The sequence below is a fragment of the Aricia agestis genome, chromosome 22 (assembly GCF_905147365.1).
Source record: "Aricia agestis chromosome 22, ilAriAges1.1, whole genome shotgun sequence".
In the NCBI taxonomy this organism is placed as follows: Eukaryota; Metazoa; Arthropoda; class Insecta; order Lepidoptera; family Lycaenidae; genus Aricia; species Aricia agestis.
The window spans coordinates 5,464,346-5,477,601 of NC_056427.1; the positions used below are offsets into that span (position 1 = coordinate 5,464,346).

The 13,256-nt window shown below is 33.6% G+C and overlaps 1 protein-coding gene across 7 annotated transcripts in view; it reads left to right on the forward strand.

Moving 5' to 3' along the window:
• LOC121737967 (calpain-B) overlaps nt 1-12,899 on the forward strand; it is a 59,671-nt gene extending 46,772 nt beyond the window's left edge. For 4 of the 7 annotated variants that reach the window (XM_042129716.1, XM_042129717.1, XM_042129718.1 and 1 more), the window contains 5 exons: nt 2,050-2,244; nt 4,219-4,346; nt 4,644-4,762; nt 10,049-10,119; nt 12,486-12,899. In XM_042129716.1, coding sequence (XP_041985650.1) covers nt 2,050-2,244; nt 4,219-4,346; nt 4,644-4,762; nt 10,049-10,119; nt 12,486-12,568 — 596 coding nt within the window. In that variant the 3' untranslated portion in view covers nt 12,569-12,899. Of the gene's footprint in view, nt 1-2,049; nt 2,245-4,218; nt 4,347-4,643; nt 4,763-10,048; nt 10,120-10,837; nt 10,902-12,485 lie in introns of all 7 variants that reach the window. The other 3 variants (XM_042129719.1, XM_042129715.1, XM_042129714.1) reach the window with 2 other exon arrangements.
• Nucleotides 12,900-13,256: the final 357 nt, after the last annotated feature.

Consider the following 13,256-nt stretch of genomic DNA (forward strand, 5'->3'; position numbering starts at 1 on the left):
TCTGGATGCATTTTAAATTGAAACAATGGGGGGGGGGCGCTAAAACATAAATTATCCTGAAAGCGGGCAGTAGACAAAATAAGTTTGGGAACCCCTGCCCTAAAGTATTGACTTGTTTTATTTCATCCTGTATACGAGATACACTAGAAATATAAACATACAGTAAACTGGAAATATACGTGATACACTGGAAATATACAAAATACACAGGTGCTGGGTAAATAGAGTTACATAATATTATTAAGTGGTGGGAATTTATCTTCTATAGGTATATATTTTATGTATTGAATAAATTAAATTTTATTTTATTTTTTAAAACAAATTCGATAGCTTTTAACTAAAATTAGTTTAATAACGCCATGAACCATTATACATTTTAGTTTATTCACTAAAATACATGTATAGTATTAACTGGTACATTTTACGCTAATATAAGCCTATATAATATTCTCACACCCATACTAATAAAAATATGTTAAATATTCACACTTTGTATAAAGATAGTATAGTTATACAAAATATGTTTGACAGTCAAGGACATTGTATAACTATAACTTCTGTATACACAGTGTTATCATTTTTATTAGTAAGTGGGTAGGTGTTCTTTAAAATATTTTTTAAGTTTTGTTCTCTTATATTACGTGTGTGTGAAAATGCCCATTTTTTTCATCAAATCTGTTAATGCTTTATGTGTCTAAATGCTTTTTTGATGTTTTTTTTGCGACCGCGCGCAGAGAATTGTAAGTATTATCTATATTTTTTAGCTACTTAATCTTTATAATATGTAAAATTGTATATATATTTTTATTATTATTACTACACAAGTTTTTGTTGCTCTGTTAGAAAATCAAACATATTTAGATATATTTTTTGCGTACTTCTTTAGTTTGTATTTTATATTTTTTGTAGCAAGTAGTTTTAAACATAATATACATCTATTTGGCTTCACAAATTCATAGATTTTACTCACTTATAATAAAAAGTAAATCAAATTCTTTACTTTCTAAACACTTAAAATTTTATTATAATCTGTGATTTTGCAATTTGATCCATTTACTAAAAATGCTTTTTGGAGACCCCATTTAAAAAGTACCCCTAAATGGGGAAACCCCCAATAATAATAAAAATAAACTATATTATAATATTGCAAGCAATTTTGTTCGCTCTAAATTCGTTTACATAAAAACTATCCTTTGTTCTTTCTCGGAACTCAAAGCACATCTACATTTTAATATAAAAATGTGTATCATTTCAATCGCGTTATAACTTATCAGACACACATTATCTATACATATAAATAAAATTGGAGTGTCTGTTTGTAATATTAAAATAACCGTTTTTTACTACATGCATATGAATATTTAGACGGTACTTACACCAAAATAACAATTTTTAGAATGTTTGTCTGTCTGTATGTCTGTCTGTTTGTTCCGGCTAATCTCCGAAATGGCTGGACCGATTTTGACGGGACTTTTATTGGCAGATAGCTGATGTAATAAGGAGTAACTTAGGCTACTTTTTAACCGACTTTCAAAAAGGTGGAGGACATATTTTTACTTTTTTTTTACCTATGTATTTTACATTGACCTCTGTGGCTCAGTGGTGAGCGCGTCGGTAGCTCAAGCCGGGGGTCGCGGGTTCGAATCCCGCCGACGGAACAAAAAGTTTTCAATGTTCCCGGGTCTGGATGTGTATTAAATATGTGTATGATATAATAAAAATCTCAAATATATGTATAGTATAAAAGTATTAAATATATTTCCGTTGTCTGGTACCTGTAACACAAGTCCTTTAGGTACTTAGCACGGGGCCAGACTGACGTGGTGTGAAGCGTCCATATATATATATATATATATATATATATATATATATATATATATATATATATATATATATATATATATATATATATATATATATATATATATATATATATATATTTTTTGTTGACGCAGACGAAGTCGCGGGTAACAGCTAGTGTTATATAATTATAGTGTTACTCTATTCCATTTGTCTCGACGGTATGCAATATATACATTTGGGGTACAGAACTAGGCACGAAAGGCTTCGATGGGGGCGGAACACAAGGGACACCAGGTGGGGCCGGCGAACAGTCGTGCCTCGAGCAGCTGCTGTGCGCCCTCTGTGCCCCCATCTGCAAGGAGATCGGCATTGACCTGCAGCAAGTTGCTGCACCACCAACGACCACCACAGAACAGGTGCACCTGACGCAGCCGCAGACAGGTAATGGGGGTAACGGGCAAAGGCATGTTCGTAATGGGGTTAAAGAAATAAGAGTTTTCATAATATGGGGGTTTAATAAAAGTTTTTTGGGAATTTTGTTGTAATGGGGTTAAGAGAAAAGGGGCGCAACTTTAGATGTGGGGTTTTATAGAAGGGGTGCTATTTTTGGTTAAAGTAGCTTAGAGGTTAAAGAGAAAAATTGGTACAATTTTTATAAAATAAACTATTTATTTGGGGATAAAAAAAATACTCTAGGATGCGACAATTAACTGTATTTAAAAATAATAGTAGAAAAGAAATGGAAGTGGCAGAATTGTACCAATGGACTTCTGTGTGAGATGAGAAATGATGAGAAATACCCCAACGTCGTGAATTTGTCAATACAAAAATAAAAATGTAACTCTTTCCGAGCTGGTATTTTGACAGTAAATTCCATGCAAGGGACACATACAAACCCTGAAGCAGCCTTTCCCAAAGTGGGCGATAACGCCCTTTTGGGGCGCAGTGTGGGACATAGAAATAAAATGGGGGCGTTGTTTAAAGGCTTGAGGGGGACTTGTAATTTCATTTCATCTGGATGCATTTTAAATTGAAACAATGGGGGGGGCGCTAAAACATAATTTATTCTGAAAGTGGGCAGTAGACAAAATAAGTTTGGGAACCCCTGCTCTAAAGTATTGACTTGTTTTTATTACATCCTGTATACGAGATACACTAGTAGAAATATAAACATACAGTAAACGGGAAATATACATGATACAATGGAAATATATACAAAATACACAGGTGCTGGGTAAATAGAGTTTAGGTAGGGCAGAATTGTACCAATGGAGGTATTCAAAAGGCTTTAAAAATATAATAGTTTACAGAAAAGAGTTATTTTGTTAATAGAAAGTTGTCTGTTATGTATTTAAATACAAAAGTAAAATAAGTTAAATATCATCGGATTGTATTTAGTAAAAAAAATAACGTCAACGAACGGAAATAAGGTTTTTTACATAAAAACACCACCTACATGACTAAAGTTGTTTTTTTTTTTTTAATTTGTAGGGTATGTTTTAAGTTTTTTTAAATATTCCATGGGCTATAACTTTTAGGATCTGAAAATTTTCATTAATATGGGGATGTGACAGAATTTTGGCTGTGTATTGTGTACTTACTAAATATAATGCTGATTTAGATATTACAAAAACATTGGCTTGAACACCTTGTAAAATGTAATTCATTGATCTTATATTTTACGCTTTTTGTGTTTTAAAATATATCAGTGTAAACTTAGTAAAACTTTTGTTCTAAAAAATGAGGAAACTAATTATTTTTGTCTTCCAGGATATTTCTTTTCAGGTGGCATGCTTCGATTTTTTGTTATTTTATTGAAATGGAGGGAGTTATAATGTCTATTTTTGTTTTTCAGATTGCCGCTATATATGTACAATAATTGCTGGTTTATCGCATAGTTTTACATATATCTTTTTTTTATTTAGCAGACGCCATTTTTGCAAATGGCTGACATTTTATTTTATTTGTTTTTATGGTGTCTATGACTTTTGTCTGTGGCGTCTGTTATATTTGTCTTTAGTTAAAATATTATTAGAGCTTACTAACCACCAAACATAGATATTGTATCAATATTTATGTTTTCGCTTGCATGTATTTGTACAAAAATGGGCATTTTTTTTAAATTAAATATTAAATCATCATAAGTCACCTCCATTTCTATAAAATGTTTTTTATACGATTATATTGATAAACAAAATTTCAGTTAGCGCGATTTATAATTGAAACAACGCCATCTATCGGTGGTTTTGAGTATTAATATAATCGTATTCTTATCTATGTATTTATTTGGGCCTGTTTTACAATCTTCTTGATAGTTTTGTCTCTTTCACTCTTAATAATGATAAAAAGAGAAACAAGAAGATTGTGAACTGGCTCCTGATTTATTTGATGATTAATATATTTGTCTGTGTTTAGAATTACGCGGTGAAGATTTCTCGAAGGAGGCTTGTAGGAGCATGGTGGCCATGTTGGACAAAGACAATTCGGGTGGTCTAGGCTTTGAGGAGTTCAAATCTCTGTGGATTGATTTAAGAAAATGGAGGGTGAGTATTATTTTTATATTTTGAAGACGAGTGGATAAAGTGGGTATCTAACAATTTGGAAACTGTCGTCTTTTGCATAAATAGAGGCTTTAGGACCACGAATAAAAAAAAAAGGATTCTTTGTATTGATATTAGCTAGAAGATGAAGTAGATAAGTTACAAGGTCTGTTGAAATTATAAGGGAAAAAATGAGTAATTATATGTTATAAAATGTTATAGTTACTGACTTAATTCACAACGTTTACACAGCTGTACCGATTTGGATGAAATTGAGTAACATTTAATGTATTTTCGCAGGCCACTTTCCGTCTATACGCGGGTACCGGCGGCGCGATTCCCGCTGAGAGACTGAGGGATGCGCTGCACTCCGCCGGCTACACGGTCAACGCTCATGTACTCAATGTACTGGCTCACAGGTACTCAAATTAAGTTGCACTCAAATTACGTGACTGTCAAATTAAGTGGTAGAGACTAGAGAGTTTGAGGGACGCACTTCACTCATGTACTCAATGTACTAGGTCACAAGTACTCAAATTAAGTGGCACTCAAATTACGTGACAGTCAAATTAAGTAGTACAGACTAGAGAGTTTGAGGGACGCGCTTCACTCATGTAAGTACTCAATGTACTGGCTCACAGGTACTCAAATTAAGTAGCTCTTAAGTTAAGATGCACTCAAATTAAGTGACAGTCAAATTAAGTAGTAGAGACTAGAGAGTTTGAGGGACGCGCTTCACTCATGTATTCAATGTACTGGCTCGCTGGTACTCAAATTAAGTGGCTTGTAGCACTCAAATTAAGTATATCCCAAATTAAGTGACAATCAAAATACGTAGTATAGGAGAAAAAAAAAGTGGATAATAGCAAGCTCAAGAACACTTTACCAGCGTATATAATTATTTTAAATTAATTTTATTTTGCATTTAGGGCCTGTTTCACCACTTCCTGATTAAGTGCCGGATAGGCTATCCACAACTTTTTTGACAGATTCTCCGTACTCTATTTGTCAAGTTAAGTGGTGGATAGCCTATCCGGCACTTATCAGTAACGGCCGTTCCCAATATTTGATTTATCTCTGGTTTTGCCCTACTAGAGCTTTGTAATATTCCGAAAAATTTCAAAGCTCGGTTTTTCCATTTATTTTTCTGAAAAATTGAAAAATTGGAAAAATAATGGAAAAATATTTTTTTATTGAAATTATTAGCTTAAATGAAATAGTAAATAGTAAAAATGAAATGGAATATCAAATATGGTTCATATTAAGTTGAAATTCAAAGGCTTGAATGGCTTTAGGTGTTGTTTAAAAAAACAATATCTTTTTTTAGCCATATCTCCTTTATTTTTTATTTTTTACGAAAATGGTAAGGACCAAAGCTATCACAATTTTGATATTCCACAACTTTAGTCCTTATAATTTTCATTGTAAAATCAGTATTTACGGAAATAACTGCAAAAAACAAGTCAAAGTATAATTTCGCCTGTATCTCAATAATTAAAATCAAATTTAGCGCAAATAATTGAAGAAACAAAGTTGTAGATGATAGATTATTAAACCTACGATCCTTATGATTTTTCCTACGCCTATGGTAAATGTACCAGGAGTCCGGGACCCAAGCGACTGGATAAAACTGGATATTTCTGATCATGGATTATACTGCATCAGAAGAGCTGCAGGTGCATTGCCGACCTTTTAAGAAGGAATAGGGTAAAAGGGGAGGGTAGGGATGGGAAGGAAAGGGAATTATAGGGGAGGGTAGGGAAGGGAAATAGGGTAGGGGATTGGGCCTCCGGTAAACTCACTCACTCGGCGAAACACAGCGCAAGCGCTGTTTCACGCCGGTTTTCTGTGAGAACGTGGTATTTCTCCGGTCGAGCCGGCCCATTCGTGCCAAAACATGGCTCCCCACGTATAAATGCCCACGTATAAATATAATGCTCTATATCAATAATGGCTACACGTAGGCACTTGAAATATTTACAAAATATACTTAATGGTATCAGTACTTTAACAGTTGATAATAAAATTAAAATTAAATTAAATATTTAATTACATTAATATCCCATATAAAAATACATTTTTTTTGCCTAATTTTGCTCATAAACGGTACGGAACCCTCCGTGCGCGAGTCCGACTCGTACTGGCCAATTATGTATTTACGGAACCCTAAAATGATTTCTTGTAAATTATGCAAGGACAATAATTATTGTAGTAGAATGTGCGGATATCGCAAAACTGAAAGTTACTGTTAACTGTTAAAATTATAGCTCATTCTCGCGAAAAAAATTTCGAACTTCCAGAGTTATATAATGAAGAAGGCGCTACTCAGATTTATAGGTAAGGCTTAGGCCAAACCTAAGCGACCACGCGACTGCGAAGCGGGAGCGTCAAGTGGTCGCGTAGGTTCAAACCTTAACTGGGGATACCTAACGTGACCATACGTCCCGCTTTGGGCGGGACAGTCTCGCTTTCAGGCAGTCTGACCCGCTGTCCCCCTGCCCCCACGAGGCCAAATTGTCCCGCTTTTGCAAACAGACCAAACGACCATAGTTTTAAATTATGTTTATGTTTGAAATGCCTGTGCAATGCCTGGAAGTAAGGCATACATACAACAAACGTGATTATTCTGCCATATTGTGTCAAATGACATAGAAATTGCTCCACTAGTTCGTGAGAAAAGCTCTTTCAAATAATTTACCCGTTTTTTCCACATTTTCCTCTGTTTCTTTGCTTAGCTATTAGTCTTGGCTTGATAAAATATAGCCTAAAACCTTCTTCGATAAATAAGCTAAGTAACTAGAAGTGAATTTTTCAAATCAGACCAGTAGTTCCTGAGATTAACGCTATTATACAAACAAACTCTTTCGCTTTATGATGTTATAGTAAAGTTAATAATAATAATGTATAATTATTGTTTTGTATGTATAATTATTCATGAATATTGGGGGGGGGGGTAAATTCTGTAACTGTCCCGCTCTAAAAAAAAAAAATTGGTCATGTTAGGGATACCACGTAAAAGAACGGTGCGTTGAGGTACAAGCCCATTACTGAAAAAAATCATAAAAATCAAAGTTGGAGGAAATTGCAGAATGATAATGATTTTGTAATTTTTTCTTTTGGTGATAATCGACATACAGGTCATACAGGCAAAATTATATATTTACTTTGACTTCTTTTTTGCAATTACTTCCGTAAAAATGTATAAGAATCAAACTTGTAGAGAATTAAATTTGCAACATTCTTATCATTTTCGTAAAAAGAAAATGAAAAATAATGAAGATGTGGTCAAAAATAGGCACCTTCAAAACAAAATGGCGGCTAACGCACCCGTCGGATTTGGTAGTTTTTGAATTTAAGAGGGCGACTAACCCCAAAAATCAAACATCGTCCTTCTCTCTTCACACTCACGCGTGACGGACTTTTTCACACGGTCAAAAAGAACGACGCGGATTCATTGTCAAATTAGTTTTTCTCAATAACTCGATAAATATACAACATTTTAAAAATCCGCTAGGTCGATCTCTCAATGATAGAATTTTATACAATGTGTTAAAATTTTAACTTGCACGGTTATGGCAATAAATGAAAAATTCGTGAAAATTAGATGCATCTTTGTGATTTTTTTCTATCGAGAAAATTTTAGGATATCGCATTTTTGCTCAGATCGAATTCTCGGAAATACAATGTAGTAAGTATCTAATTTTAGAAAATGAAACAATTCGAGGCTTATTTTCAAGTATACAAATGAATTATAATATCGACACTTTAGGGTTAGTCGCCCCCTTAAGCTATTTATGACCTCTTCTAAACACTAGCGCAAAAAAAACTTTCTATAATTATTAATTTCAGAAAAAATCTTACGCGACTTTAGTAATACGGAATACCGGTGATGAACGCTATAATCTTAGCGGACTAGACGAGCAATTTTATTGCGCCTTATCACGTATTGCATAATATTATTGAACGTCTAGGGTTGATATTGAACATCGCGCACCTTCAATCTAATAATAATAATAATAATAGCTCCCACACCGGTTTCGGTGACGGTGGCCGGTTTAATTGAAACCAGGCCAGCTACGCAGGAGTAATTTTATAGTGCCCAAGTGTGTGCGCAGTACACAAGAGCACTCTCTATTCCTTTACTCTCATAACCCAGTGGGACGGAAGACCGACACGACCGGCGAGAGATCAGGCGCAGGACCGACTTTTTACATGCCCATCCGACGCATGGATCATCTTACTTGTCAGACAATCAGGTGATCAGCCTGCATTATCCTAACCAAACTTGGAAATAACATGTTTCCAACGCGGGAATCGAACCCACGACCTCCGAGTCGAGAGCCAAGCTCTGAACCACTGGACCACGGAGGCGTTAATCTAATAATTGTCAAATAAACTGTTTATTAAAATTGAAACGTGATATTGCACAATACAATTGATCGTCTAAGGGCCGGCTTATGCAACATATCATAGAAGTTTCCTAGAAAAAGAATAAATAAAAGCCTTAAAATGTTATACCGCAGTTATCTTGTTTTATTTTTTAATCTTGGTTGACATTTCAACTTGGAAAAATATTTGAAAAATTGGAAAAATATATTGGAAATTTTTCTTTTTAAAAGCTTTTTTCTTTCTTTCGGAAATTTTTCCATTACCCATCTGTAGGAATAGCTCATAATTGACATAAAATATATGTCTCTAATGTCTAATGTGAGTTATTCCTATCTCTAGTAGGGCAAAACCAGAGATAGATCAAATATTGGGAACGGCCGTAAGTGGTGAAACAGGCCCATAGAGTCTCCACCTCTTTAAAAACATTTTTTACTGGTAACTGATATCTTGTTAAGAGAAGTGAACCGAGTGAAATACATAGTCTGGTCTAGAAGCAGTCTTGGATGTATAAATAGGCCGTATAGGCCGCGATCTAGGGGCGGCAGCGTCCTAGGGGGTCGATAGATTTCGTACACGGGGAGGCGGAAATAAAGCGGCCTAAATTCATAAAAAATATAAATCCGGCACTGTAAAATAGACAGAAATTCATCATGCTTCCCATGGTAAGATAAGATAAGATAAATTTTTATTGTTCAATTCTGTTACAATTTTTACAATGCGAGGAACGAATACATTTATACAAAGTTCACTGATATGGGAAAACATTGGCAGCCGTACTAGTATGAACTGTGTCACAGCTGCCTTTGTACTACAAATTGAAATACCATCTCAAGGTATTTCAATTTGTAGTAGGTAGCCACACAAAGTTTACATGATAACCGCTTTCAAACAGTAACAAAATAAAAACTAAAATAAAGACAGTAATAATAATATTTCATGCATTGAATACATTAAATTTAACTATAAAAATATTGTTTCAAGTACACAATTAAAGATGATATCAACAACAAAATATATAATATAAGTACAATAAATTAAAGCTTCAAGGAACATAGGTAACATTTCAAAATCACTTTAATTTAAGCCATTATATTGATGAATTTCTGTCTATTTTACATGCCCATATAGTCTGGCATAAAAGTGAAGAAATTAAAAAGTGGCAACATCGTAGTATCATCCCTTTCAAATCAATCTAAGAAAAAAGGGATGACACTACGATGTTGCCACTTTTTGATTTCTTCACTTTTATGCCAGACTATACTATTTTTGTTTGTAATAATGTTGGTGTCAATGATACTTCATAATATTCATTTCAGATATTCAAGCGACGGTTATATTCATTTCAACGACTTCATCATGTGCGCTGTGCGACTCAAGACCATGATCGGTGAGTTAGATAGATTGGTAGAAAGATTGATAGAAAATTAGATTAATAGATTGACAGATAGATTGCTAGAAAGTTACATAAATAGATTGGTGATAGATTGGTAGATAGATTGAAATATGCATAGACAGATAAATAGATAGGTCTTGCGATAGCCAGATCATAATAGTTATGATATTTTATTTTTTGTTGTTTGAATTTCATAGGAATATATTTTCTTTTAGTTCTTTAATATTTTATTGTTAGCAGTAGTAGTGGTTTATTACTTTAGATTGCTGCTATTAACATCGAAAACTTTATCTTTTGAAAGTTTGGTATGCATCATAAAGTTAATATACCTAGCGGAATAGAGAAACAAAGGCCTGAGCAAGCGAGATGTCACTATCAGTAACACTGCGTGGTAAAAAGATACGTGTGATACATGACAGCAGCACTCTTTTTTTGACGTCCAGTCGGCACGTGCCGCACGGTGACAATTTAATCTCATAGAAATCATGTTCAATCATGCTTGTGTAAGTGTATACGTACACATATTTTTACACACAGATGAAACCAATTTCGTTTTCGTTTGACAGCTGGAGATTGTTGCTCTTTTCCGCTAGGTATATTAACTTTATGGTATGCATGCATGAGGGATTTTATAGGGTTTTTTAGAATTTATGGTTTTAATCGCTATTTTTGAGGTTTTAAAACCTTTTTTTTATTGTAATTTACAAAACAGCGAACAACGAACCGTTGGAGAGCTTGGAACGAGAGCTGCAAGTGCCGTGAACGACGACAGACAAGTATACACGTGCTATACTCGTTCTGATGCAACTCGATCTCGATGTAGACAAAACTCCGGATAAAATTGTATTAAGGCGGGGATTAATCTCAATCAAAAACGATAACCTTGCAAGTTGCACACAACCAAAGACCAAGCGTATACGCATCGCAATAAGATTCATTTTAGCTTAGCATAAAACTGTAACTACTCCGGCGGATTTTCTCTATTTTTCATGTTTTTTTTTAAATATCTTTGGAAATAAATATTAAGAAACAAAATTGTTCGGTTAAAGAGCTTTTAATATAGATTTACTAACAATTTATTCAAATAAAATGTATAATTATCCTAGTTAATACTTATATTTTAATGAAATAGAGTTTTTTCGGAGGTGAGTTTGTAAATTAATTACAGCCGAAGTATTACGTTTTATTAAAATGTTTATGGTTTAAGGTATTTTAAATATTGTGCTTTATATCTCATATTTTTTAACAATTCGTTATTATATTGGAACTAGGTAAACCGGGAGTCACGGAATAACAAATTGGGGTTTATCCTCGCCTTAATAAGGAATATGCACGATTTTTGAAGTGAAAAATATTGAGTCGTTGATACATTTTTTGGGTTGGGTTAGAACCTGAACCTGATCGAAAATTCGTAAGAGAGAGTAGACTGCTGGCGCGGAATAAGAGAGCAAGTAATGTCCCCCTTCTTTTCTAACGTGGGGCAAAAATATATTACCGCTATCAATAGAAATTTCATTTTGTAAAAAAGAGACAAATTATGTCTTGTGCATATTCCCTATTTAAAAATATCACTTCTTAATCGCGTTATGAATACAACAGCGCATTTATTTATTTAGAGTTTAAATTGTTTACGTTTATATCGAATTGTATCTGAATAGAGCACAACTCGTCGATGCATAGATCATGTGCCTTTTGTCAAGCGAATGTAAAACAATGGTTTTAATGGAATAATTATGTTAAAATAGACTTTTGGCACTTTGATTTATCTATCGATGTTTGCACTACACATAGAAACAGCACACTTCACTAGATGGCGCTTTTACAAGATGACTTTTTTTTTCAAGTTTAATTTTATGATGGCGCTTTTTCAATATTACTTTTACAAGATGGCCCTTTTTCTTTCATTATATTCTGTCGATATTGAAGCCAACTGTGAGGTTTGATGATTCTAATTAAATAAATTGTCTGTACCAGTTAAAGTAATAACTTTAAAAAATATATCTTTAATATAGAAAAATATCTACAATTTATTGCTTGAAAGTCCATGTGATTACAGACAATTGTACACTTAAGCTATTTTCTGTTGAAAATCAAGAAAATAGCTTCTCACCATTCTTACTAACTTATTTTATGTAAATGTAAGTTGGCGTAGAAAAAACCATTAAAAGAGTTCAAATAATATTAGGAAAATGTAAAGTACATTAATTTTATTCCTACTTTCGAAAACAATTATTTTTACCCCATCTTACATTTACTATTCATGTATCCACAGCCATTTTGTCGGCCGAGTCGCCATTTTGTCGATCAGCCGCCATCTTGGACAAACCAATACATCGTGTAATGTTGCCATGTAATTTCAGATGCCTTCCAAGGACGGTCATCAGGTGGTGACTACGCTACTTTCTCTCTCGAAGATTGGCTGAATCGCACAGTATACTCATAGACACCGAATTGCCTTAAAAAGTCACAAATACGGGTATAATAGTGTTAACATAATACTGACCAGTATAATCGCATTTTTAATGTAGCAACACTATGTATAAATGGAATTTTTTTGACATTTGTTTTTTTTTTTATATTTCTGGTCAGTAAGCAAATAAGTGTTCCCATAAGTACGTGTCAAACGCTAGAATCTATAGAAAATATTTTTGTATCCACCGAATTTCATTCCACTGTGCGAAGCTAAGTTCAAGAGATGCATTTTACTTTGCAGTTTATTTATTCGTATGACAATTTTATATTATATTGAGATCTGAATATATGGTTTTTTATTTTATGTGTGTTTTATTTTTGTCTGGGTACGCCCGCAACTCCGTTACGACAAAATCCAATTATATGTTCCGTTAACGTCCGAGGTCCTTCATTAGAGGTTTAAACACCGTTGTGTTTTCGCGAACTACCGCTAGATGTCGCTATACGTTACCTGACTGCTCCCAGCTTTCGACGATCACGTGGTCTCGCTGAAAATTACTTAAGATTATTTTTCCGACCCAAATATCGACCAATAGAATTATTTGTTTTTTATATATATTATTTGTTTTTTATATATACAGTTCAGCGGTTTATTTTATTCTGTAAATAATAGTATATTGTGATTTGTGACATTGTTTGTTGTCCCTAATAAAATAAAA